The 24,540-nt window shown below is 35.3% G+C and overlaps 1 protein-coding gene across 1 annotated transcript; it reads right to left on the reverse strand.

Moving 5' to 3' along the window:
- Nucleotides 1-439: 439 nt before the first annotated feature.
- LOC117337543 lies at nt 440-24,299 on the reverse strand. Its single transcript, XM_033898569.1, has 4 exons — nt 23,300-24,299; nt 13,210-13,295; nt 9,461-9,644; nt 440-3,463 (listed from the first exon to the last, which is right to left on the reverse strand). Exons 1-4 carry the CDS (start codon nt 24,015-24,017, stop codon nt 3,189-3,191), a joined length of 1,263 nt encoding a protein of 420 aa, XP_033754460.1. The 5' UTR covers nt 24,018-24,299; the 3' UTR covers nt 440-3,188.
- Nucleotides 24,300-24,540: the final 241 nt, after the last annotated feature.

Genomic DNA, 24,540 nt, shown 5'->3' on the forward strand with positions numbered 1-24,540 from the left:
TATTACAAGTTCTGTTTTCCCTCAACCGTATCTGGGTTCGGAAAACCAGAATCTTGGTATATCCCTCAACCCCATAGTGTAACTGTATGTTATCCTCTATATTGTTTTAAACTGTATAATTTTATTATTTCTCATCTTTCCACTATAACTGATGAGATGCTGCCTGCTTGCGTAAATATCCAACCCTAGTTGTGTAATTTATGTTAGTTTAAATGAAACTGTATTATTGTGTGTCTATATTTACGATTTATTTATCGCACTGTTCTGTTATATCGTATCTCCCGTGCCTGCAATATCATGTATACTGTTTAAAACACATGAACACATACACTTTATAAATAAAAGGTGTTGTTATCAACGTGCGATCCACAGGTGTTTTCAAAAGACTCAACAGCATGGTTGATGGTAAAATAGTAATAAAAAAGAACAAATACAGGTATTTGCATCAATATAACCTATACATTTAATTTCTAGAATACATCAACTTATATAAACATATCACAAACCAACGACCTCTGGTTCCACGGCCTCCGTACTGATACCAATGAGATCAAGTATAATACAATATATACATAGTAAATATACAAACAGGTCTTAGATGTCAGATTCACCGAATAGGAACAAAGATTGACAACTTGACAAAGTATAACTACCGCGGAGGGAAATCGTACAAAATTATATTTATAAATATTACTTGTTGAAGAAAATGTATTAAGAAACCTATTTGAAACAATACCAATACATATTCTATTCAACTTGTTGGATTCGTTGATATAATAATGATTCAATTACCAACATGAACTAAGAATAACCTTGAACAAAAGCCTTACAAAATATTATTATCTGTGTCTAAAACTACAAAAGCCTTACAAAATATGATTATCTGTGTCTAAAACTACAAAAGCCTTACAAAACATGAGTATCTATTAGATATAGATCACATTGTATAAGCCAAATCTCTTTTTTGCTAAAGCGCATCAGTATACTTTATACAATATATATCGGAAATTATTACATCTACACTTTGTATATAAAGTACATTTGTCAAATGTTTACTTATATAATGTATCGCCGTGACAGTTATACAACTTCCAATATCGTTCAATAATGACCAGTACTATAGTACAAATGTATGTATGTTAAATAAGAACCAGCAAGTCACTATCTACATGTAAATTAAAATATAGACAGACATACAATGGAGCACACAATACACCATATGTTGTTAGCGTAAACTTATGTGTAATACCTGTAAATATTACACCTGTATGAATGCAAAAATACATTTCATTGGATTGATGATATTGTTTTCGTACAAAAATATTTACAACTCCTACCGTTCAATTATGGAAATCATTGGTTCTGTCTCATTCTTAATTACCAATCGATGATCTACATAAACAACATATTTCTCAGATTTTAAGAATCTATTACACCACAGTTATGAATTTAATGCTATTGTTATATGTTCAAGTTTTCAATGGTAACATTCAACGAGAAGATCACTTTAAAAACGTTCGTCCCACCGATTCCAATTTTCTCTCCAGTCAATATACAACACCTAATTTTCTAAACTAACCATGCATGTAATTGTTTACAAGTTTAATTGATTGGCCTAAACAACATGTAACATTAGCGTTTATTGACCAATGGTATATGGAATACAAATGATAGTGACATAATGAAACTTTAAAATGTTTAAGCAAATGACGTCGTGCTTCACAATGAGATATGAAACGTCAAAATGTTAACGAGTTGTTTTGTGTCAAACAACACTTAAATCTTAGGGACTATTGGGGGCGGAGAAAAATGTTATCATATGCAAATTATGTCAAAATGAAATGGGATAATTGCTGGATAGATAGTGTATTCTAATACATATACCACACTGGCCTCATAAAAATGGAGAGTATGATGTAATGTATACAACTGGTCCCTAGAGTGCAGCTGTTTTGTCACTCAAAGTGGGCCTTGTGTGCTAAGCCACATTAATATTAGTTGTGGGTGAAGTCGACCAGTATTAATTACATATCATACTATTATTTTTAGTTATAGTAGCAATATGTCTTACATGTATATAAATTATATTAATGAACATGGGTGTAACCAAATCTGATTAACTTTCTTATTAAAACATGGAAAAGAAAATTAGTTTGACTTTAATGCACAATGTTATTCCACTATATAACTGTTGATTTAAAAAGCAAAGTGTAAAGCTTTAAGAGTAACTAAATATAGAAAAAAATGTTTTAATTTAAAAATGCGTTAAAATATTAGTACATAAATTATACTGACTGTACTTCATAATCCGTATCATCTTCAGTATGCACATTTCGTCTTTATCTTGTACGTTGCATTGTACACTGAGAGATGATAATCTCCCTTTAGCTTACAAATTTTAATCATACAAGATTTCTATTAAATCCAACATCGACCGCTCATGAAAATGTTCTTAATGAAGATGTCCTTTACTGTGGATCTCTTCATTAAAGAAGGCGGAGAAGATGTTTACCACAGCTAGATACCACAAACCTTTTAGTGCCAAGAGATATCAATGGATATTTTAATTGATTACTGGGGTCATGTCTGGAAACAGTTAAAAGAAAATAAATATGTTAAAAAACGAATCTATGTCTATAACAACAACCGCACATCCCAATATCTATTCGAATTTCTGTTTATCATCTTCTGACATTCTTTGAAGTCTCTTCGAATTTCTCATAAAGTGCATAGCTATAACATAACAAAAACTCACGTTCTCGAATCCACTTATCAAGTTTACTTTTTTATTTACAGTAGTCTGCACATATTAATGGTATAGCGATAAACATACAATGTGCAGTATGTGCCAAAATGATACAGAAAAGTCTTTTTTATACCTTTATAGATCGAGAGGTACATGAGATAGGTAAAGCGCCATGTTCCTCTAGCAAGTTTTGTTCCGATTCGCACACTCCCCCAATTGTTGGGGTGTTCTATATAAATTCGAGCATTGTAGTATAAATCATGTTCATAATGCAAATAGTAAATATTAAACGTTCACGAAAAGCACTATATACAGCTGAATCTACATTGTATGGTGCCATCTCGACTTTCAAACTGTTCGTCAAAACAACACCAGTACCATCCATTACAGCCACGACCATACACAACCCATACAGTCGAATTCATGTCATGTGTGTGATGTTTCAGCGCTGAGATGTTTTGTTGTAACTTCGCTTCCCAGCCTTTCGGCTTCCTCGTCCAAACAGTCGACTCAAAAGATCAAATGGTCCCTTAAATGACATTCTGGAAATACTGGATTTCTTCGACTCTACGGCTAAAACAGGTTCTGGAAGTGTTGGGTTCAATTTAAATCTTATCTGACTAAGCATTCCTACCAACAGTTCGTCTACGTGGTGGTTCAGCGCTGCCGAAGTCTCTGTGTATTTGGCGTCGTATTGTAAGGCAATAGAAAGGGCCTCTGTAACAAGGAAATTTAAATATTTAATGTCCTAATTAATCACTGCCCTGTTCAGGTGTAGCTCAATATGAGAAAAGATGTTTTGATCTTTAAGGTTAAAATGTATGCAAGTGAAATAAAGATCACAATGCTTTATGGAAATATATGTGAAACATGCAGGGAAACAATAAAGATGAAAATTTATCTATCATATACAACACTGTATATAAATATATCGGAAACACATATTGGCAATTTAACATGTATCTTTTCACCCTTCATCCTACTAACGTTATTTTTGTCAGACCTAATTTCTCTTTAAGAACGTTGCCTTCTCGGAAACCTCTTTTCAACCCACGTACGTTACTATTGACACACTTCAGAACTGGACTTATTTATTTATCTATTTATTTGCAAGCACTTTTTCATATTTCTGAAAACAACTTGTTTACCAACACTGAAGCTAGTCTGTCTACCGGAAAAAGAGTTGTATTGGTTGTCATATTCCATTTCAATTAATATCCAATATGCTTAAATTTACAAGAGCACGCCGTTGGGAATGCCCTGTCGTTGAACAGTTTGAAAAGAGTTAATTAATTCCAATATGTGCGAGAAGCCTATAAAGGGAGGGCAATGATTTCAGCATGTATTTCATATTGATGTTCGATCTGATAAAAAATGGCTATTTTAAACAATAATTAAAGCGTCATCAAGCGTAAACAAACGTCCATGGGATCTAAAAGTAAAATTCATTATACTTTGTCCTTTTTTATTTAAGAATTATTAGAAATATATCATAATATTAATATATATGTATATTATATGTACATACATATGTATACATGGATTTTCTTTTATATTTGCGTGGTGGATAACCTATGTACGATATAATTTACATCAAAGTTTTGAGATTATCAGTCACGAGCAACGTGGTTTGTTACAATGGCTACACTTCCGTTTGTTTTAAAACAGGTTATTCATTGTCATCTTCTCTAATAGCATTGGTCCTTTCATGTGTTTGATGACTAGGCTAATTGTTAGCGCTCTCCTGCTTAGAAAGACGCGTTGGTCGGGTTTACTTAGAGATGTCGAGTGGAGGTCTCTCTAATGGTTATGGCTATGTGTGGGAGACCATTTTAAAATCCTACATCATACTATAGACAACATATGTGTCTTAAAATATGTCGCTTATTTCAGAAATGCCACGATCATCAAAACCACGTTTACATCAAACGGTTTGGCCTTGGCCTTTGTTAAATAACTACACATCAAGTAAATATGGGGATGAAATAACCCAATGACGTCACTATTGTATAAAACCTCGGAAATATGTTGATAAATTCATCACATGTTGCGTGTACATGAGGTTTACAACCAAATGGTAACTAATATACTACCTACTTTCTCTGTTGCTGATTCTAAACAATTCCGTAAGCACATGCTATGTGATACATTACGTAACATGCTTTCACATATTTTCGCACAAGATATCAGGAATAAAAGAGCCCTGTACTAGGTGAGGATTTTTATTTTCCGCATTCCTATAATGTTAAAGATGATTTGCATTACACGATTTATCTTATCAGCGCAAGTAACGCCCATATATTTCTGCATGCACATAAGCACATCAACCATAGGATTAACCTATTTTCCCCAAAGTATCGTTCACAACCTTTCAAGATCAATATATATATTTATCCGTCTCTAGTTTACACTATGTCAAGGTCGTTTTGAGAGAGAAGTAATATGATAACGCTGTGCTCCAGTGTCCTATATCGGAGTTCATGAGAACTATCTAAAATAAAATTAGGGTTGAAACCTATCGGATCCAAACACCGTAACAAAACAGGTACATGACGTGCGTACGGTGTAGGTATCGCGTTCATTTTGGGCTGGAGAAAATCCGAGATTCTTAGGTGCAGACTATCACGTACTCAGGGCGTGTGTAAATGGTGTAGTGTATGGATTTTCGCCAGGATATTCGCCAACCGTTACCGAGACTTTTCAAATTTAAACCTTTGAACATTTTAACCATGTAAACGTCACTGTGCAACACTATAAATTTTATTTGCGTTTTCAGAAAACATCAATTTATACTTTTCAGTCTTGATGCCTGGTAAGAAGGGCATACGGAGTCTTACAGCGGGGGGAAACATGTCTGGTCGCGCAGATGACCAAACTATCGTTTGTTTTTTTATGATCGAGGAATCGAACCCCGGTCACCTACGTATAAGGCAAGAGCGTTATCATAGCGCCCTGACTACCCAACTGCGTAACGGTAGAGCCATACTTCTGCAGTAAACACGTTTGCAGCCAAATATTGCAGTAAATGGCTAAAGCTTATCCTTAATCTACTTTGGACAAGCTTGGTATTCTTCACTGAAGCCAATCTATGGCGAATCTCCAGTAAACATGCTTACAGTGCATACCTACTTAAAGACAAGTTACAGGGAACATTCTTGCAACTAAAGCCGACAACTGAACCAACAAGTGACAAGACTACCGTGTATGTCCCTAAACAGATTCTACAACTAAAAGTGGTATTATGACTGATAGTAGCATACAATGGAAACATCCGAAACATTAGCTTACGTTGATTTACGATCTGAATGGGTTCAAATTAATAATAAGAATAAGAGGTCAAGAACTACAGACATGTATGTCTCAGAAAAAAAGTTATTTTTAGGCTAAAAAATGAAATGCTTTATAACAAATTTCATTTTTCCCACAATAGCCTTTAATGTCGGTATTTGAAATGAAACGTTCTTTCATCATGATAATGCAATATATTGTTAGATTCGTTGATAACAGTCGCGATATACTGTATTTCCATCTTTTTTCTCGTTTCTAAATTTCCTTTCCACAAAACCCTTAACATGTAAATGTTACCAGAAGCACGATACAAATTACGTTATTTTATTTTTTTTCATTCGATATAACATATTAGATAATCCTTTAAACAATAAAACAAAGCGTTAACTTTATTGATAACTCCTTAATTGATAATGTGCTACACAAACAACTTAAATGCTAATTCAACGCGATATCCTGGTAGGCCAATGAATTATAAAGATACTATGTTATGGTAATTTGGCACTTAACCTGAGTTTGAGTTAGGCACCTCCCTGAAGTTCATCTTAATATAAGTACATTTTCAACACACAAGTAAGCATTTCTGGCATGGAATAGACATTTACAAAATACCTAGACATAATTTAAAGAGATTTTTGCCTTCTCTTCAATTAACAAAAAGTACACTTTCCTTGGAAGCAATGTATACCTTGTAGCTGTAGAATGCAGCTGCAGTGATCGAGTGCAGAAATCCCTGCATCAATCAGGATGTCATGACGTGCCTGGTAGGCATGGAACCTGTCTGAACTGTTGTCAAGGTTAGTTGGAATGTCAGTTACCTTGGCAATCTAGCTATCTCATATATTGGTGTCTATTTGTACGTTTACTGCCAGGAGACTTCAACAACTTTACCAAGACTTTGAGGCGTTGCATACTCTTGGCAAGTACACTGTAACGGAACAATATCGGGATTGGGAGGATTTGACTTCCGGAGGTTTGCGAACTTGGTGTTTAAATGAAAGATAGGGATAAAGACCTGCAGTAAAACATTGAGCAGGGGGCATCTTTCAAATGTTAAACAATGCTAACACCTGGGGCTCATTTTCCAAGAGACACGTTATTGTAAATCAAAACCTTCGCTTTTAGATATATGGGAAATTTGTGTAGATTTGTGTGTGGTAATATTTTGTAGGTCAAACGCATGGTTTTATAAAAAAAAGAAAAAGACCATGAGTTTAAATATTAACGTATCGGGTTATTTAACTAATGATGCCTATTATATCTAGATCAAGACGGATTGTTTTCTTTCCTAATGGAAGACACACCGACATCCCTCTCATAATGGTAGCTGGGAAAGTAAATTAAAGCTGTCACGTCATTTTGTCATCAACCATACACAGAAGCGTGAAACGACCGGAAGACCTTTCGTGATACGGAGGATGAAGTTTATAGCATTGTGTACAAGAACAAGTACTAAATCGAACCGTTATTTATAGGTTCGACATTCTGTAACGAGTAAAATGGATTTAATCCAGCTTGTCTCATTTGTAAAAAGCAGTTCGGTTAGTGCTTTGTATCTAGTAAAACTTATCTTTATTTGCTGATGGGTTTTTGCGTGATATTTTCTAAGGGTAAAAGAAAAATAACTATTAAGAAATATTCATATTACCGGTACCCTGATCCTCACGTCAATATACATTAATATAAAATGGGGAATTGAGATAAACAGCAGTGCATGTTTCCAAACGAGAACGTTGTCATTTTACTATGTCATGTAAACTGTTTTGATAATTTTAGTGTTTTATATACATGCAATCGTAAGCTCTCCAACCATACCAGTGAGTAACGCCTTATCACTAATAACCGCGTTTGAATCAAATACTGTTTTAGCCATTTCTACGTTGTACAAATTGTAAAATGTCCAATAATTACACGGAATACCGATTTTGATATAATTAGTTCGGTTTATTTATGAAATCCTACTAGTGTTTATGAAATTATAAGATATCTGCAATAGTCAAAGATAATCTGTTGAAATCAAAATAATTTTTATTCCCAAATGTTTTATGACAAGCTCTCGCGTATCTCCTGGTGAGTGTAATAGATACACATAGTCATAGTATGATAGGATAGTTAATCAGATGTGTAGGCGTAGTGTTTAACTCTCACTGGAATGAACTTTAGAATTCAACCTCGATTGCGGAGTCTACATAGCAATTTTAACTTGCACGAGTTTTGTTTGTACATTTGTCAAAAGTGTCACACAACTGTACAACGAGAAATGAAATAACTGCTACCGCATGGAAGTGTAAATGAAGGTACGACGGTAGACAGTGTGGGAAGATGTATTTTGGGATCGGGTAGGATGGAATTTGTCCTTTTGACTATGTTCTTAATGGTTTCTCTTAACCGCAATAAATGTATTTGTCATGTCAATCTGATACAAAATATAAGTCGCGTACGTCGAATTATTTATAAGATTAACATACAGGGACATTTCATAAGCACGATAATTTAAAACTCCGGTAGCAAATTATTCTTTTCGAAATACGTGTAGTAACATTCCTGTTTCGCTTTGCGCTCAATCTAACGATTTCCAGAATCATGTCGATTGCTGATGAAAAAACTTTAAAAAAAAAAACAGGGTTAAATTATGTTGACTGCCGATGAGTAAACTTAAAAGGGTTTCGGGAGAGAAAGGATGATGGAAGTTTTATGGATAACATCATGATCTCATTACGAAATATGATATTTCCTTGTACGATATGAAGATAGGCGTGATCGATCCGTAAAGTAAACGGGGGTTATTCTGGTGTGAATAGCCAGGTTTTCCTATTGCGGGCGTGCCATTATCTCGATCTGACCTTCGTTTTTTTTCATAGCGCGTGCCGTCGATGATGTAGAATTTCCTCTCTGTCTTGTACGTGTATATGTATGTACGTAGCGACGAAGCTTGGTCTAGCAGCTTCATTTCTTGGATTTGATCAAGCTTCACGCATTGGCAAGTTCGAGTTTCTGGATTTTTTATTCTAGGTCAAGGTAACAGTTACTATTTTTAGCGGGGGCCGGTAGGGGGCAGGCATTGCTTTAGCAATAACCAGTATGCTTGTTATCTTGTCAGTTTTCAAGAGCCTCTGTGTGAATCCGGGTAAATCATAGCTTGTTCTAGTCTACAGATATTGATTTGAATTACAGTTTCACTAGCTGGTACGCTATGATTTATTTCGTTAGATGTGTGTACATTGCTTAACACAAATACCTTCTCTATGTAATAGAACTACTTCATCATAGACAACTATCATACATTTAGGTCAATGTAACTTAAATATAATTTCAAGTATATAAAAATAACAACAAAACATCCTATTAACACTGGAATTAACATGGCCATAATTAACCTATTTATATCAGTAATTAAGATATAAGTCCCTGTCGAAGTACCCTTACCTTCTGTCGAGACTTTTCGTTTTCTGACAAGGTCAGCCTTATTTCCAACCAATATTATTGTTCTGTCTGTACCGATGTCGTACAGCAACTCGTTCAATATATCGGTGGCTGCGTCAAAGGTGTCCCGATGGGCAATGGAGAAAACCACAATATAGGCATCCACTCGGAAGTCTTCTAGATCATACTGAAATGTGAAAGCATACCGACAATTCAGGTAAAACGTAAATTGCATTTCTTATCTGTATTCCTACATTTTTGAATCGTTTAATTTTATGATCTAGTATGCATATCTAATGAATCATGGTACATTAATTCACATTAACTAATACGAGGTTCCAGAACTTTGCCCAAAGAAAAACAAGACATTGAGTTAATTTGGTGGGATACCTCATGACAACATCAAAGCATCTGTCTGACATAAGGCCATGTCGCTGATCAATGTCTGAGCTTTGGGCGTCAACATAAAAACATAACACAGCGTTTGCACGACAGTAACGGTAGAGTGATAAGATGTACATTATCGATAAAACCACCCACAGGTACTTCTCAGACAAAATTACGTAATGACGTAAGAACAAGAGCTTCCTACACATTTATCTGACATTTTTTAACTTACATTACAGTTGACTACATACGCGGTATAAAAAAATGGTGATTACAATAATTCTTTTAAAAGATACAGAACCTACGGAACAATATGTATGTAATAACCAGACATACAAATCAAAAGCGACGTTACAAACGGAGGCGTCCTTTTTTTAACGTTACGATCCGGTAACATATTTTTAAGCCAATGAAAATACTTGTAACAAGCAAGATCAGCAAGCATATTAGGTATGCTTATCAAAGCTGGTTGAAATTGTAACATAAAGTTATGGAAGATAATCAAATCAATCAATCAGAATCGTGGATTCTTCAACATCTTTTTTTTATCTACCAATCAAGCTGAACACCCTAGTTGGGTATATAACCCAGATTACATTCAATAATTGATTCGTTTTCTATAGGTCAGGTATAGATTAATATCACTGCATTACATTTGAGTTAAATTGTAGTATGTCTTGACATGATGTATGCCAGTACCAAATAGCTATGAAATCGACCAATTACACTGTAGATGTAGATACACAATTAAGTTATCTATTTTTAACACAGGGTTTGAGGCGGAAAAGGCTTTTCCTCAGAATTGACTCAGGGAAGCGGCGCAAAAGCAAATAAAAAAACAAACAGGGCTCCGAAACCAAGCACAAATTTAATTATTTTTTCAATTACTGATGGCCATGAGCAGTTGACACGCAAAGTATGAGGTAGGGTATAGTTATACTATTGTAACCCTCAACTGACCTCCAAACGTGCAGTACAATTTACGCCCGGAGTCTCTTCGCCTCAGTTGTGAGTTTGACAGATTGCATTTCCACAACCTGGAGATAATCATGAAACTTGTCAAACACAGTAAGCCTCACATCATTGGTTAGGTACTGGTTTACCGTCTATATGGCTCCGCTCGGTTTGGTCTCATTGACTAAAGTCAGTGTTCTGATAATGTCTCGCGCTGTCTTCTGCTTCCTTTAAATATCATGATCGTGCAAACGCATGCTATAACTTCATATTGCCGAGACTAACCCCTGGTTGGTACTGACAAACACAAAATATATGGAAATAAGAAATGACATTTATTGCAGGACGTCATCATTTTTCCTCGTGGATCTATCCAAACGATCCTGGGGACGTTAGCTTCTAAGATCTGAGGAAATTACCTCGATCGTGTGAACGCGTGATTACACGATGTAGAGGCGTATATAAATGAGGTTCTCGTGTTTAAGTCTGTGTATATCATTGTAAAAATTTAATCATGTCTCCACAACTGACACTAATGCCTTTCAAACACAGCAAAACCCAAGACAACACTATACAATGAGACTAAATTATTTTGATGCTGGAATAATTTTGGAAAATAATTAATAAAATTACATCAGAGACAACATCAATAAGAAAAATTCAGCAGTAACTTATACCGACGATCCAGTAACAACATGACCTATACAATACGCTTGGTTTTCATTGTATTGTTATTCTACAATATGATGTACTTACATGGATTATAATGTAGCACGGGAGTGATTTGTTTGATTATAATGTAACACGGTAGCGATTTGTTTGATTATAATGTAACACGGTAGTGATTTGTTTGATTATCATGTAACACGGGAGTGATTTGTTTGATTATAATGTAACACGGGAACGATTTGTTTGATTATAATGTAACACGGAAGCTCTTTGTTTGATTATAATGTAACACGGTAGTGATTTGTTTGATTATAATGTAACACGGGAGTGATTTGTCTGATTATAATGTAACAAAGGAGCGATTTGTTTGATTATAATGTAACACGAGATTGATTTCTTTGATCATAATGTAACACGGAAGCTCTTTGTTTGATTATAATGTAACACGGAAGCTCTTTGTTTGATTATAATGTAACACGGTAGTGATTTGTTTGATTATAATGTAACAAAGGAGCAATTTGTTTGATTATCATGTAACACGGTAGTGATTTGTTTGATTATAATGTAACACGGTAGTGATTTGTTTGATTATAATGTAACACGGTAGTGATTTGTTTGATTATAATGTAACACGGTAGTGATTTGTTTGATTATAATGTAACACGGGAGTGATTTGTTTGATTATAATGTAACAAAGGAGCAATTTGTTTGATTATCATGTAACACGAGAACGATTTGTTTGACCATAATGTATCGCGGAAACGATTTGTTTGACTACAATTTAACGATTTTTTTTATTACTGTTAAACCTGCATCCTTCAGGTCGTCATTTGATCATAATCTGTTAAACCTGTGAAACAGTAAACGCTCAACCTTCAGAGAACACGGGCTTTGAATTTACGTGTTACTCTTTTCCTTTGCTCGGGATTGTGCCCTCGGTTTTCCCTTTTCCTCGGAATAGGACAAATAGATTCATTAGCCAGTTTATCAATAGTAGTACCATACATTTCCTCCAGATCAAATGGTCTTGTCTAGTTTTCACAAAGGTATGTGATTATCAGCGGTTACTCTATTTTGAGTAAGAATTACTGTTTCGTCGACACTTTTTAATTCTCGTTTCTTTCAAATGTTTTAAGTGTAAATAAGACATTGAAGGCTTTATCTGTAAGTTCATTACTGCGGCTACTCCTCAAAACCAGGTGTAAATTAATGTACACCTTTATTGTAATTTTCTTTCAACAATGACAACCCAAATAAATAGTAACATGCGCTATCCTTCCAACTAAAATCTCTGCATTTAGATTTATTCCTATATGTGTGTGCCCTAACATCCATCTGCTGGTAGCCAGCTGGGTTTTTCATCAGCTGGTTCCTGGCCTTGTCTGGCAATCAAATCAGCCGCAGTGAGATGCTTATATTTACAATCATGATCATTCAAAGGCGCTGTTGTTTATTATGGTCACGTGCGTTTTGACGTCTCTTTCATTAGCAATCCAGCAATTGTATTAACTCACAAGGAATATAATCCCATCGGATGAAGGATCCCTACTGGTTTGATATGATATATGTTCATCATATAGCTCATTCAGTAAATGACCTTCAGGTTGTGGAACGGCGATCGGATGCCATGAAGACATCATTCATCTTCTATCAGGCTCTGTATAAAAATCCAACATGAAATAAGGAAGTGCTATTTCAAACGTTAATCCCGTTTCTTTAAAAGTGACGACGTTTATACTCACTTCCGGGTCCAAACCATCCGTACACTCTAACGTGGATTCCTCGCCATTGAGCAGAACAGATACCGTGTTTTCCTCCTCGTCTCTGTCTGTAAAAAATAACACATACTTATCTATACTGTTGACCTTTTGGACTGAAAGTTTCCCGCCAGTAACATATATAAACTGATAAACAGTACCATAAAAAATAGCAGCAGAAAAAAAAGGAATAGCAACAGTCCGGATAATTAGGGCGAATACCAGATCCGTCACTTAGACATTACGAACTATTTATAGCTTAACCTGTATACAGGCTGCTCTGTGAACCTGAAGATGGAAGCCAGGAACTGTAGCAAGCCAAGTCATTAAAATGTTTTGCTCTGTGACTAAAACAAATAGGATACTCCGTTACAAGCTCGCACGAAACCTTCTCAAAATGAGAACAGATCGAAGCGACATATGGCCAGTAGGAGGATTGTTTTGGAACCTGTAGTTTTTTATGAATTGTCTGTCTGTTCGTTGTCTATGAGATATATTTATTGGCTAATTTATCTACACTTAAGATCACATTAGCCATAAGGATAACAGCTAGTCACACGTGCGTTCTATCTCGTGCTCACATGCTGCCGTGTTGAAGCGTTACGAGTGCTGCTACTCAAAATCATCTGAAATTTATTAGCATGACGACTATTAGCTTATATCTTATACTAAGAAGTAAAAGTCCAGCGATCATTCATAATCTCCACATTCTTCACATATTTACAACATGCAATATACTTTATATTGTATGTACCGTATTGTTTTATGTGTGGTGATTAGTTCCACAAGTGTAAATTCCTTTCCTTATAATATACCGGGTTGCAATGGGTGCGTGCATTTTATTTTTTACTTCTATATCAAAGAAAATTATTTTCATCTTCAAACAGCATTTGATGTGGATGCGTGCTTGCTTGGTCCAATTATGCATTGTGACCAAAGGATTGCACAAAAGACACTCAATATACACGCACCATTCAATACAAAGTGAGATTCATATAGTAGAGCGGAAGTAACTTAAACTGCTCCGTACAGTTGTTTTGTTGTTCAAAACAGATCGAAGGAAATGTCTAAATCTGGTGGGGAGTCGCAAACATCGTTTCAGAATAATAGAGCTAAACTCAAAATACATTTAATAGATACTGGCCAGCATGTAATCAATATAAACACAGTTATATTCCGCGTGGTAAACCAATTAACCATATTTGATATAGACTAGTACTATCTCTCATTACACCATGATAAATATCAATACGGGCCACTGGATAACAAAATAAACAGCGATAACACAATCGTACACCCATACACAGAATAGGGGAGTTTTTACTAATAAATACATATAATGTACGTCAACTGCCTTGGTATTTTGAGTTGTTTCAGTTACAATCAGCATAATTAATATAAACACACACTGAAAAAGTAAGTAAACATATCGCTCAAAAGTCAATTCGCTGTACACACCCGAGAAGTACTCAATCCTATCTCAATAAGTGTAAACCCCACCTCGACCTGGTCATTTGATGTTGTAGTAGGTGAAGATGGACGATAGCAGTGTCAGAATTTGAAGGGTAGAATATTGGACTAACTGAAAGTCGGTCGAGCTTTAAAAATAGTATTTAATTATAACATGGCTTGGCGAATTTAATTAAACTAGATCTCTTTTATAAATTAAGTCTGCAAAATCTTGCCACAGCTGGAGATGAAAACATTAAACATATCTATTCTATTAATCTATATCTAACGTCCTAACAAGAGCACTTTATTTACGATGAAGCTGTACCCTACATATTTGTGGGCGAGTATAAACAAGACGTTTGCGCGTGAGAGATGTATTACCCCATGCCATTCACAGCAGTACTAATGTAGCCACTGGAGCAGAAGTCAGTATCAGTTAGGGTTAGACAAGATAAGCATCGCCCAAGATAGTACTCTACATACCAACTTTCTCAGTAATAACTTTGTTCGTATGATCAGCATACACCTGTACCTTTACAGTACAAGACACCATGAAATAAATATATAAAAAAGATACAGTATAGAGTTCATATGTAGCTGGTTTACATGAATTGTAACACTAATCTGAGGTTTTCTAAGGAATATAAATTGTGGTGCTAAATGTTCGCCAAAACCCAAGCTCCAGCAACGTTGACATAAAGCTCTATCTTCTATCATAGCAGTATTTCATAAACTTATAAAATAGGTTATTGATCATTTGTAATATGCAGTAGAAGAAATACATAATGTGAAAGGAATTGATAGTGATTGGAGCATGGACATGCGTAAAGCAATAATGTCAAATTCTTTTTTTAAAGATTAAAGTGTACATTACTACCTCTTCCAAATCACAGGAGTGGAACCAGAGATAACTCAATACATCGGGTACTAGTAGTTGGAGGATACCAAAGGCTGACTGTTCTTTTTAAACCGCTGAATTTAACCATGCGTTTGCTTACATAGCTATTTATAACTATATTGCAGAAAAGTGTGTCGCCCTCACAATTCTCAGGTCTAAACATTCTCGTATTAACACAGAGAAGTCAGTACAAAATGTAATCAAATGCTGTTCATTCACCTCACTTGATATAGCCATATACATGTTACATGTATTATCAGCCTCAGGACAATTATTGAAGCCATCACATTTGTATGGGTCTGGAAAATAATGTCTTTCTATATTCAGCTTTTTATATCTACAAAGTATTAAATTCCAATTGAATATAGCTTGAATATCAAGAACATGATAAGATACCGATATTTTGTATGAGCCCAATGTGGAAAGATACTAAGTCACTATTCATGGTTTTCTTAAAGCATACAACCGATATCATTGAAAATAAAAAGCTAGCTAAGCAGAACAACATTACATACATGTTTCGTAACAAAAGATTCTGCTTGTGGATCTGTTCATTATATATATAAAAGTATTCCACGTTGTTGTAAAATTACATTGTACTATACATGTATATCATAAAATGTTCGTATATACTTTCTATTTCGTGAGTAAAACTTATGTAACAATGATATAACAATAAAGATACAATATTCGTTGTATTTATAATCATGATACTATAGCAACCTCAAAAACAAAAGTTTATATGCATCGAACGTTCCATGTTATACTAGTACAGTATCCAAAATTGTAACATCTTTAAGGATTTGAGTGTTGTACTCGCATTTTTTATTTTAATCAACGGGTTCAGCCAATTTATGATTTTCTGAATTTCCCTCCAGGTTTCTCTATATTGGTCCCTTTAGGTCATACCCTTTGTAGTTTTATATTTATCATCTGACATCACCTGTAACTATTAAATATAGATAGTAAATTACTGACAGCGTATACTTTACTTCTTACAAAATGGCCCCATAATATAAAAAATATATCTTATAAGCACCAATATATAGATATATATCTAATAAACACCAAAAAAATGAAAAATTAGAACAGAGTCATAAAAATATGATTTCTAAGGTCAAAAGCTAAATATGTCGTAAGTTATAAGATACATGGGCTTTTACGTCATAACGAAGACTATATTTCGGAGATGAATATTGGATGTTACAGTTCTGGTAAGGGCATTTGTAAATCTAAAAAGTCTTTATTTTCGATTATCATAAAAAGCTACGTATAAATGTCTTGATTGTTTAATGTTAATAGTCGCTACTGTCAACCGAAATGAGAGTAAATACGAACATGATACCAATGTAAACAAACCGTCCGGAAGTCACTTCTGATTCCTGTTTGTACGAGAAGCTGTCAAAACAGGGTAATTGTTTATTGATATAGAGCGTATCAATCCGTATCACGTGACAGTCGGGATAAAAATAGAAAACTTGCTTATAACACAAACGTACGTACGCCTTCAGTCGCTGTTGTTCCTATGAACGCTTTCTCAATTTCAGAGATGTCAGGAATCGTTTCATACCGTCTGGTGAGAAATGATTCTAAACTGTCTTCCGTTGCAGTTTATAACCACTATGAATACCTATATACCAATCTGAAAGCAGTTAAACTGCTAAACCGTGAACACCACGGAAGTTGGTGACACAACAACTATAAACTGTGGCGGTGTTCGTAGCTGACTTACACCCTTTCATTTGCTTAACAAAGGGTTAGACTAGCCACCAGTTTTTTTATACAGAATTGTCCAGCTAATTCAGACATATTGTAGCGACCAAAATCATAAAGCTTAATTATAAATATAATTGTAATATTCTAGAGACAAGGAAGCAGTCTAACGAAGGGTGTTCATGGTTTACGTTTTCAACTGCTGATCATACTTTTTTATAGATGAATAACACTGAACATTTTGAATGTCCTAATTTCATAATTAATATTTACACAAAACATATCAAAGGGACAATTTTGTCAAGCATGTTTTTTTTTTATAATTCAAACAGAATCAATGAAATATATATCGAAACAAAAGAATCCGCAGTCAATAGTTATCTGCTACGTAACCAATGCCCAGTATGTAAATACATCATTCACGTGATCGAAGAAGAGTGACGACACAGTAAATCTGATTTCACGTATAATTATTTCTTTTTAGTTATTATTTTTAAATATGCGTGGCAAAAGGATTTGGTCTAGATTTCGAAATACGCACATGGCGAGCATAATTGACAGTTGTTAAATCTACTAAATATGTCATAAATACAGTACGTTCTATATTAAAACCGGAAACTAAAGTATCATGTTTAACTTTTGTTTCTTAGGGAATATTTATGGTGCCAAATTCTGGATATAAAGAGGACAGAACTAGTAATATTACTAAAACGGCTATAACATACTCAATAACAGGAACTCCAGGATACAATCAAATAACTTTGTATTTCTGATTGAAACACTAGTAAAGTCAAGCGTCGTGGACTGTAATCCCCTATCGAAACACTAGCAAAGCAAAGCGTGGACTAATGGAATCTTTCCCTGTCTTGGGGGTGTGACAAAGAAATCTCAACCCGAGGGGGAATTCATGAACGTCCAACCCGAGGCTTGTCGAGGGTTTGACATTCATGAATTTCCCCTTGGGTTGAGATTTCTTTGTCACACTCCCGAGGTAGGGAATAATTATTTTTCTCCCACCACTTCAAATAATTGCATATCAAATCGGTGGTCAAGGCATGTTTGTATACAAATGCACATGGTCGGCTCATGAATATCTTCATTTGAAGAAGTACCCATCACAACCCTAAAATATTACTACACAAGAAAACATAGGTATAAAATAAATTCACAATACGTATTCAAACAGACACTGAAATAAGTTATCAGTATTATTATTCTGATGTTAACAACAGTACATCTTGTCGTTTCATAAAACTCTGTGTCTCATACGCATATTTAACATTAATTAACAAAGCGGGAACTATTAGTGACATCACTTAAAAAGTACTTCCGTAAGTACTTCCGGTTCAGAAGGTTAGCGCGTGCAATCTGTCATACCCTATTGGTTGACAGAGAAATCTCTCAAGTCTAAAACTAGCGATAAACCGGTGAACTGTGGGAGAAAGTAATCTCTTCTTATTGAAACACTAGTAAAGCCAAGCGTGGACAGTAATTTTATTAGTGAACACATTTATTTGGTTTCTGTCGCGTTGTATGGTATGGAGTCAGGCGTGTTAGATATCGGCATTCTCTGCTTGGTCTTTATAATAGCTTTCGTTCTGGTATGATACAATAGTTTTGAGAAGTCCTTTCTCTGTTGGTGTTGATGTAGGAAAACAAAAGAAAAACAGGTGTACAGACTGGTCCTGTGGTACAAATGCTTATTCAAGTAGCAGCAAAGTTACGTGATTCCTGACAGGCGCCATGTGCAGAAATGTCTGAAGATACGAAGCTAACTGCGTGGTAATGTTCATAAGTTAATACGCCTGTTAGATACAATAGGTAAAGACATTTATTTCTGCAAATAGGTTAACAACAGTGACGTAAAGCAGTCCTTCTCAGGACTAGCCCCCTCCGAGGTAAGATTGGAGAAAGACTGTGGATATAGTCTGTCAGAAAGACAAACCCACAATTGCTGCCAAGCGACGAGAGAGTAAGCAGTATCAGCGTTCTATTTCAGTTCTAACGAGGGCCGCATATTCGTTAGCTCGTTCACAGGTCGTTATCTGTTTTCACCGAACCTCTGTTTTATTTACGGCTCAGTTACGGTTCATGTCCAAATGTTTGTAGGTCACGACCATGTTTTGTTCAAATTTTCTTCTTAGTTTGAAATTCGCAACGGCAAATAATACAGATACATTATACCATTAACAAATTCCTAATCTTAAACATATGGAAACGAAGTACAGGTTTTGGTTTGTTTTGTTCAATTAGGATGAACATCTTGCTTTCATGAAAATTGCTAAACAAGTACCAAACAAATCAATAAGCGTTGATACAATTTACAAGTGTAACGTCGCTGTGTTAGTATCCGTCGTTAGTGTTTACCAACTATCACTGTCCGTAAAAGTACACCAACGAATGATGTTGGTAGTTTGTTTATATCAACATTTCTGTTTGTCAAAAGTGTTTGTCATTTTTGTTGTCTGTAAAAAGTGTTTACAGACAAATGTGTTCGTCAGAAGTGTGTAGATACAGTCAAAAGTGTTCATCAAAAGTGTTAAGAGTCAAGTTGTTATCAAAAGTGTTTAGTGTTCGTCATCATTGTTTAAAGTAAAACAGGTTTGTCATAAATGTTTCCAGTCAAAAATGTTCGTCAAAAATGTTCCCAGTCAAAAGAGTTTGTCATAAATGTCTCGAGTCAAAAGTGTTCGTCATACGTTTTTACAGAAAAAATTGTTTTTCATAAATGTTGAGTCGAAAGTGTTTGTCATATATGTTTCGAGATAAAAGTGTTTGTCTTAAATGTTTACAGTCAAACGTGTTAAGTGTTTACAGTCAAAAGTGTTTACATTACATTAACCATGTTTGTGTGTCATGAGAGTTTACCAACCATTGATGTTCGGAATACCTAGTGTTTATACATCCGGGTATATCATAAAAACAGGACTGTTATGTAATTAACTCTAACATTCATTACTAACTTGATAACCTCCGAAAATTGCAACTTAAATTGGTCGTGCCAAATCTTGAACACATTGAAATTATGAGGGAAATGCTGTTGTGATTAAGACAAAAGCTATTTTATGAACGGAACATCGGGTGCAGAATATGATATAATTACTAGGTAAACAACTTTGTTAAGTAGCTACGTTGCCTTTGATAAGACGAATCTGTGGTGTATTTCTATATGGCAGTCTGCCAGGCCAGGTACATGCAGCTAATAGCAATACTCAGGTGCAAATGTAGACAGTGCTTTCCCCTAAATTATGTATAGCGGTGTACGATGTTTTCGTCTTAGATAACAATTCTACTTATAGTACAGCTAAACTGCATGACGTGTCGAAACATAAATATCCGAGACGAAAATACTGTTCAGAATTAGTGACTGTGTCAATGTTTGTCAAGATCAGCGGCTGTCAGTATATGAGTATTCAATTTAGTTGAATTTATTTTTGACTTTGAGCTTTACAGCTTATAATTACATATAACATAGAATACAATACACTGGCGGTCACTGCAATATAGCACGATATATTTACTATGGCTAAGCCTGAGATATATGAAATAACAAACCACTACTTGACATCGAACAAATGAATAGCTTTGATTTATTGTTAAATCGTTTTTATCGACATAAACTGGTCGAAAATTTTGATTTTCAATTTCAACATATTTCCCTGATAGAAATAGCCGTTAGGAGTGAGGATCACTTAGCCTGTCAAAACCCTCTACTTCTCATGTCAGGGGAAAAAACTCATTTTAATACAAAAGAAAATCTCACAACTTTATTAAACTAACAACCGTGTATTAGCACATACCTTATCATATCAAACTTAATCCTGCTATTGTTGACGTGTGTTACATAATTTACATATGATTTGACGAGCTTGTCTGGTTAAAATGCGGAAAAGATGACGAAAGTCAAGATGATTGTATTTTTTCGGATTTTTAAAATCATCATTGGAAATTAATTCAACACTATTAAATGTTGTTTTCTTAATTACTTGTGTTGTTTAGTGGAAAAGCCACCAAAATGCAAAAACAAAAACAAAAACGACATAATGTCTTTATGTACAATGTAACAATGGAATTATTATTATAATAAAAATATAACTTTAAAGTTTAAATTGAAATCTTATTTGGAAAAGATTATAAACAACGGGCTAAATACACTTAGTAAACAATCTAACCCTGTTGATATATATGGAGATACCCTACTACAATTGTTATTAAACTTTGTCAGTACAGTATTGGTTAAAGGGGCCTTTGTGTAGTGGGAATCATGTTGTTGAATGTAAATGTATGTGACGACAGTAGGAAACATCTTGTAGAATGAACTGTCAATTATGTTAGGATGGCTGCCTTTGTCCTTTAATGTCTATACTTTGTTATCTAATAAGAGTTAAAACTTATGGAATAAAGTTGAATTGAATTATACCTTCTTTATGGCTACAATAATGTTACTTTTCATACATGTAATGTAGGAGTATAAGTAAAATCAGGGTCAAGTCACATTCAATTTTCAATTTCAATTTCTTTATTAACTGTGGGACCATATTGCCCATTAGTATATATTATAATATACAAAATCGTAATATACGTGAACAGCAATAGAAATTACAAAGTTCAATCAACAATTATCCTGAAGGAAACGAATACATATGTGTGTTTGTGTGTACTCTGGAGTTGTCTTTGGTTTTTACATGTTACCGAGTTCCAGGACATCGCGTCTTACGTTTTGTTCAGTGAGATAACGTGCAGAGGATAGTGTTCCAAGGGATTGCCTGTTGTAGATACGGTGGGCGTTACCCGTTTTTTAAACGTGTCAAAGTAATCATATAGGTGTACTGCTTACTATGGCAGGGCAACACAGTCCTGTCTCGGTACTAACACGCTAAGCCGAGTATCTATCGGCCGACCAGTGGACTGTAGTTAACTACATTGGCCGATATACTACCAATGAACCGGGGTTCTGGTGCACAATCATTGACGTCAACACTACACAGAAAAGGTCGAATTTTCCTATTGACAAAGAGTACTTTTAAAGTGCTGACTTGAATGGACGGGTTCAGGTGAATAATATCATCTAATAAATTAGGCTGTGTAAAGGTCAAAAATACCTTTTGACCTTTGATGCTTTGCAGCAAATTTCTGACAAATTAGAGGCAAAACAAATACAAACGGTTTCGTTCATTTCATAATAAGAATGAAGCACAGAAAAACTAATTCAGAATATTACTGGTTACTCCGTGGAGAAGTAATAGGATGTTGGTACGTACAAAACCAATGGCACGGTTAACTCGTTACTGACAGAATGAGAAGAATGCTCTTTATTGTGGTAATAAATGCCATTTAGCTACAAACCGTCAGTTAACTTCCTTTGTGAAAAGACTGTTTGTTCAGAAACAACACCTTAGATTCTTTTCGAACTAAGAACAGGAGATGTTTCTAAAGATGTACCATTTTTGTCTGAGCTAAGGTATTTTTGGGACAGATATACATTCACTCTTGTAAAAAAAAACTGGTTCATTTTTGACAGAGCTAAGGTATGTTTGGGACAGGTAAACATTCAAACATGTTAAAAAACTAGTTCATATGTGGACCCGTTCTTAACCTGAAAATACTTTCTTATATAAATTTTACATGAAACGTACACTTTCGATTTGATGTAGGTTTCTTTTATTGGTTGACTGATTGTCAAATAGTGCAAAAAGGAGAAGGCATTAGGTCTCTTTACCTACAATGTCGTTAAAACACACAAGCTTGACCTTACTACATCTAATAACACTTCCTATTAAGACCTTTTCAGCTATTCCCCTCTATATGTAGTGGTATATTTCACGATATCGGTTCGTCCTTGAAGTTTTAAAGCTTTTAAAGCTAGTTATGCTTCTTTAATATGACTGAGATTTAAGTAGTAAAGTAATAGTGTAAAAGTCTTGAGCTTGTAGCAATATTATAAAACTACGTTATGTTTAATTTACAACCAAGAAATATCTATAATAAAAAAAAAATACATTGTTTACGTACCAATTGAATTGTCGAAAGCCACATATTCTGACGTCATAAACTGTTGTGTGATTGAAGATTTGCCGACCCCCGTGGCTCCAAGGACAAGCACCTTGAAATAAGAGGCGTTGCCGGAGATTGACGTCTGTGTGGCCACACGGGGTGTCATGAGCGGGAAAGGTCGCGTGCTTCCACCGCCATGTCCGACATTGTCACGTGAGTGTGTGATGTTGGTACTACCAGAGTTACGGCCTCCTTTTTTCCTGAAGGAATCACCTCTGTTGACTACGCCTTTGGAGGTTGTCTTGAAAGACCTTACTCGCCTGATAGAAGCGTCCTTGTTTTCTCGGCCATCACGAACATCGTCAAAAGACACAGATAGGTAACTAGGCTGGGCTCCTGAAGTTACACTTCCACGTCGACTACTGTCATCCTTTGCCAGATGAGTGTCCGGCGCAGTTTGACGTGACCGTAACTCGCCGGCGACCTTGAAAGATCCCGCGCGATTGTGTGACACATGGTTTCCTGGCAACAAGTGGCTTGAGGAATGGCATCCTGGTTGTAACCCGGATGATTGGCTGCCCAGATGACCGCCGGAAGGATACCCCGGCTGCAAGTGTCCGGAAGAATCCGTCATAGATTCCTCAGACAACATATGTCTATGATGAGAACGCGTGTAACTTTTTTGACTTCTAACACTTTTTTTAGACAATTTTTCACAATTTCTTTCAACAGTCATGTTATCTGTTAGAGATAACAAAAATGGAATTATTTAGTTATCACAATATAATTTGCTGGTTATATTCTGATTTCTATAAACTTTACATGGATTAAGTACATCTGTGTTGATGATATCGTGGAATAATCATGGCGTAGGTTCGTTTCGAGATTTTGGAGTATAAAATATCCCGTGTGAGAGTGCGATGCACGCGCGGCTGGTCTATGTATCGTATGGCGATGTTAGCCCTTCCGACTGTCTACTTACAGCCTATCTAAGGGGCCCTCTTATAAACACACTCTCGCAGGCAAACCACGTGCAATGTATGTGGTGGCCGGTAAAGCGTTAGTCATACCCTCCCTATCTCCTCATCCTCCTGTGCGTTTACGTGCACGGCAGTGTGTGGTCGCTTAGATCCTCTCCAAATTTTCTATTTTGAATACCTTCTCTGAGAATTGTCGAATATGAACCATCTTAAAATGTCTGCCGTATTGTACATCTGATACGCAAGTGCCAAGTTTTTAAAGATTCTTCTGCGAATCTC

Source organism: Pecten maximus, chromosome 11, assembly GCF_902652985.1.
Source record: "Pecten maximus chromosome 11, xPecMax1.1, whole genome shotgun sequence".
Classification (NCBI taxonomy): Eukaryota; Metazoa; Mollusca; class Bivalvia; order Pectinida; family Pectinidae; genus Pecten; species Pecten maximus.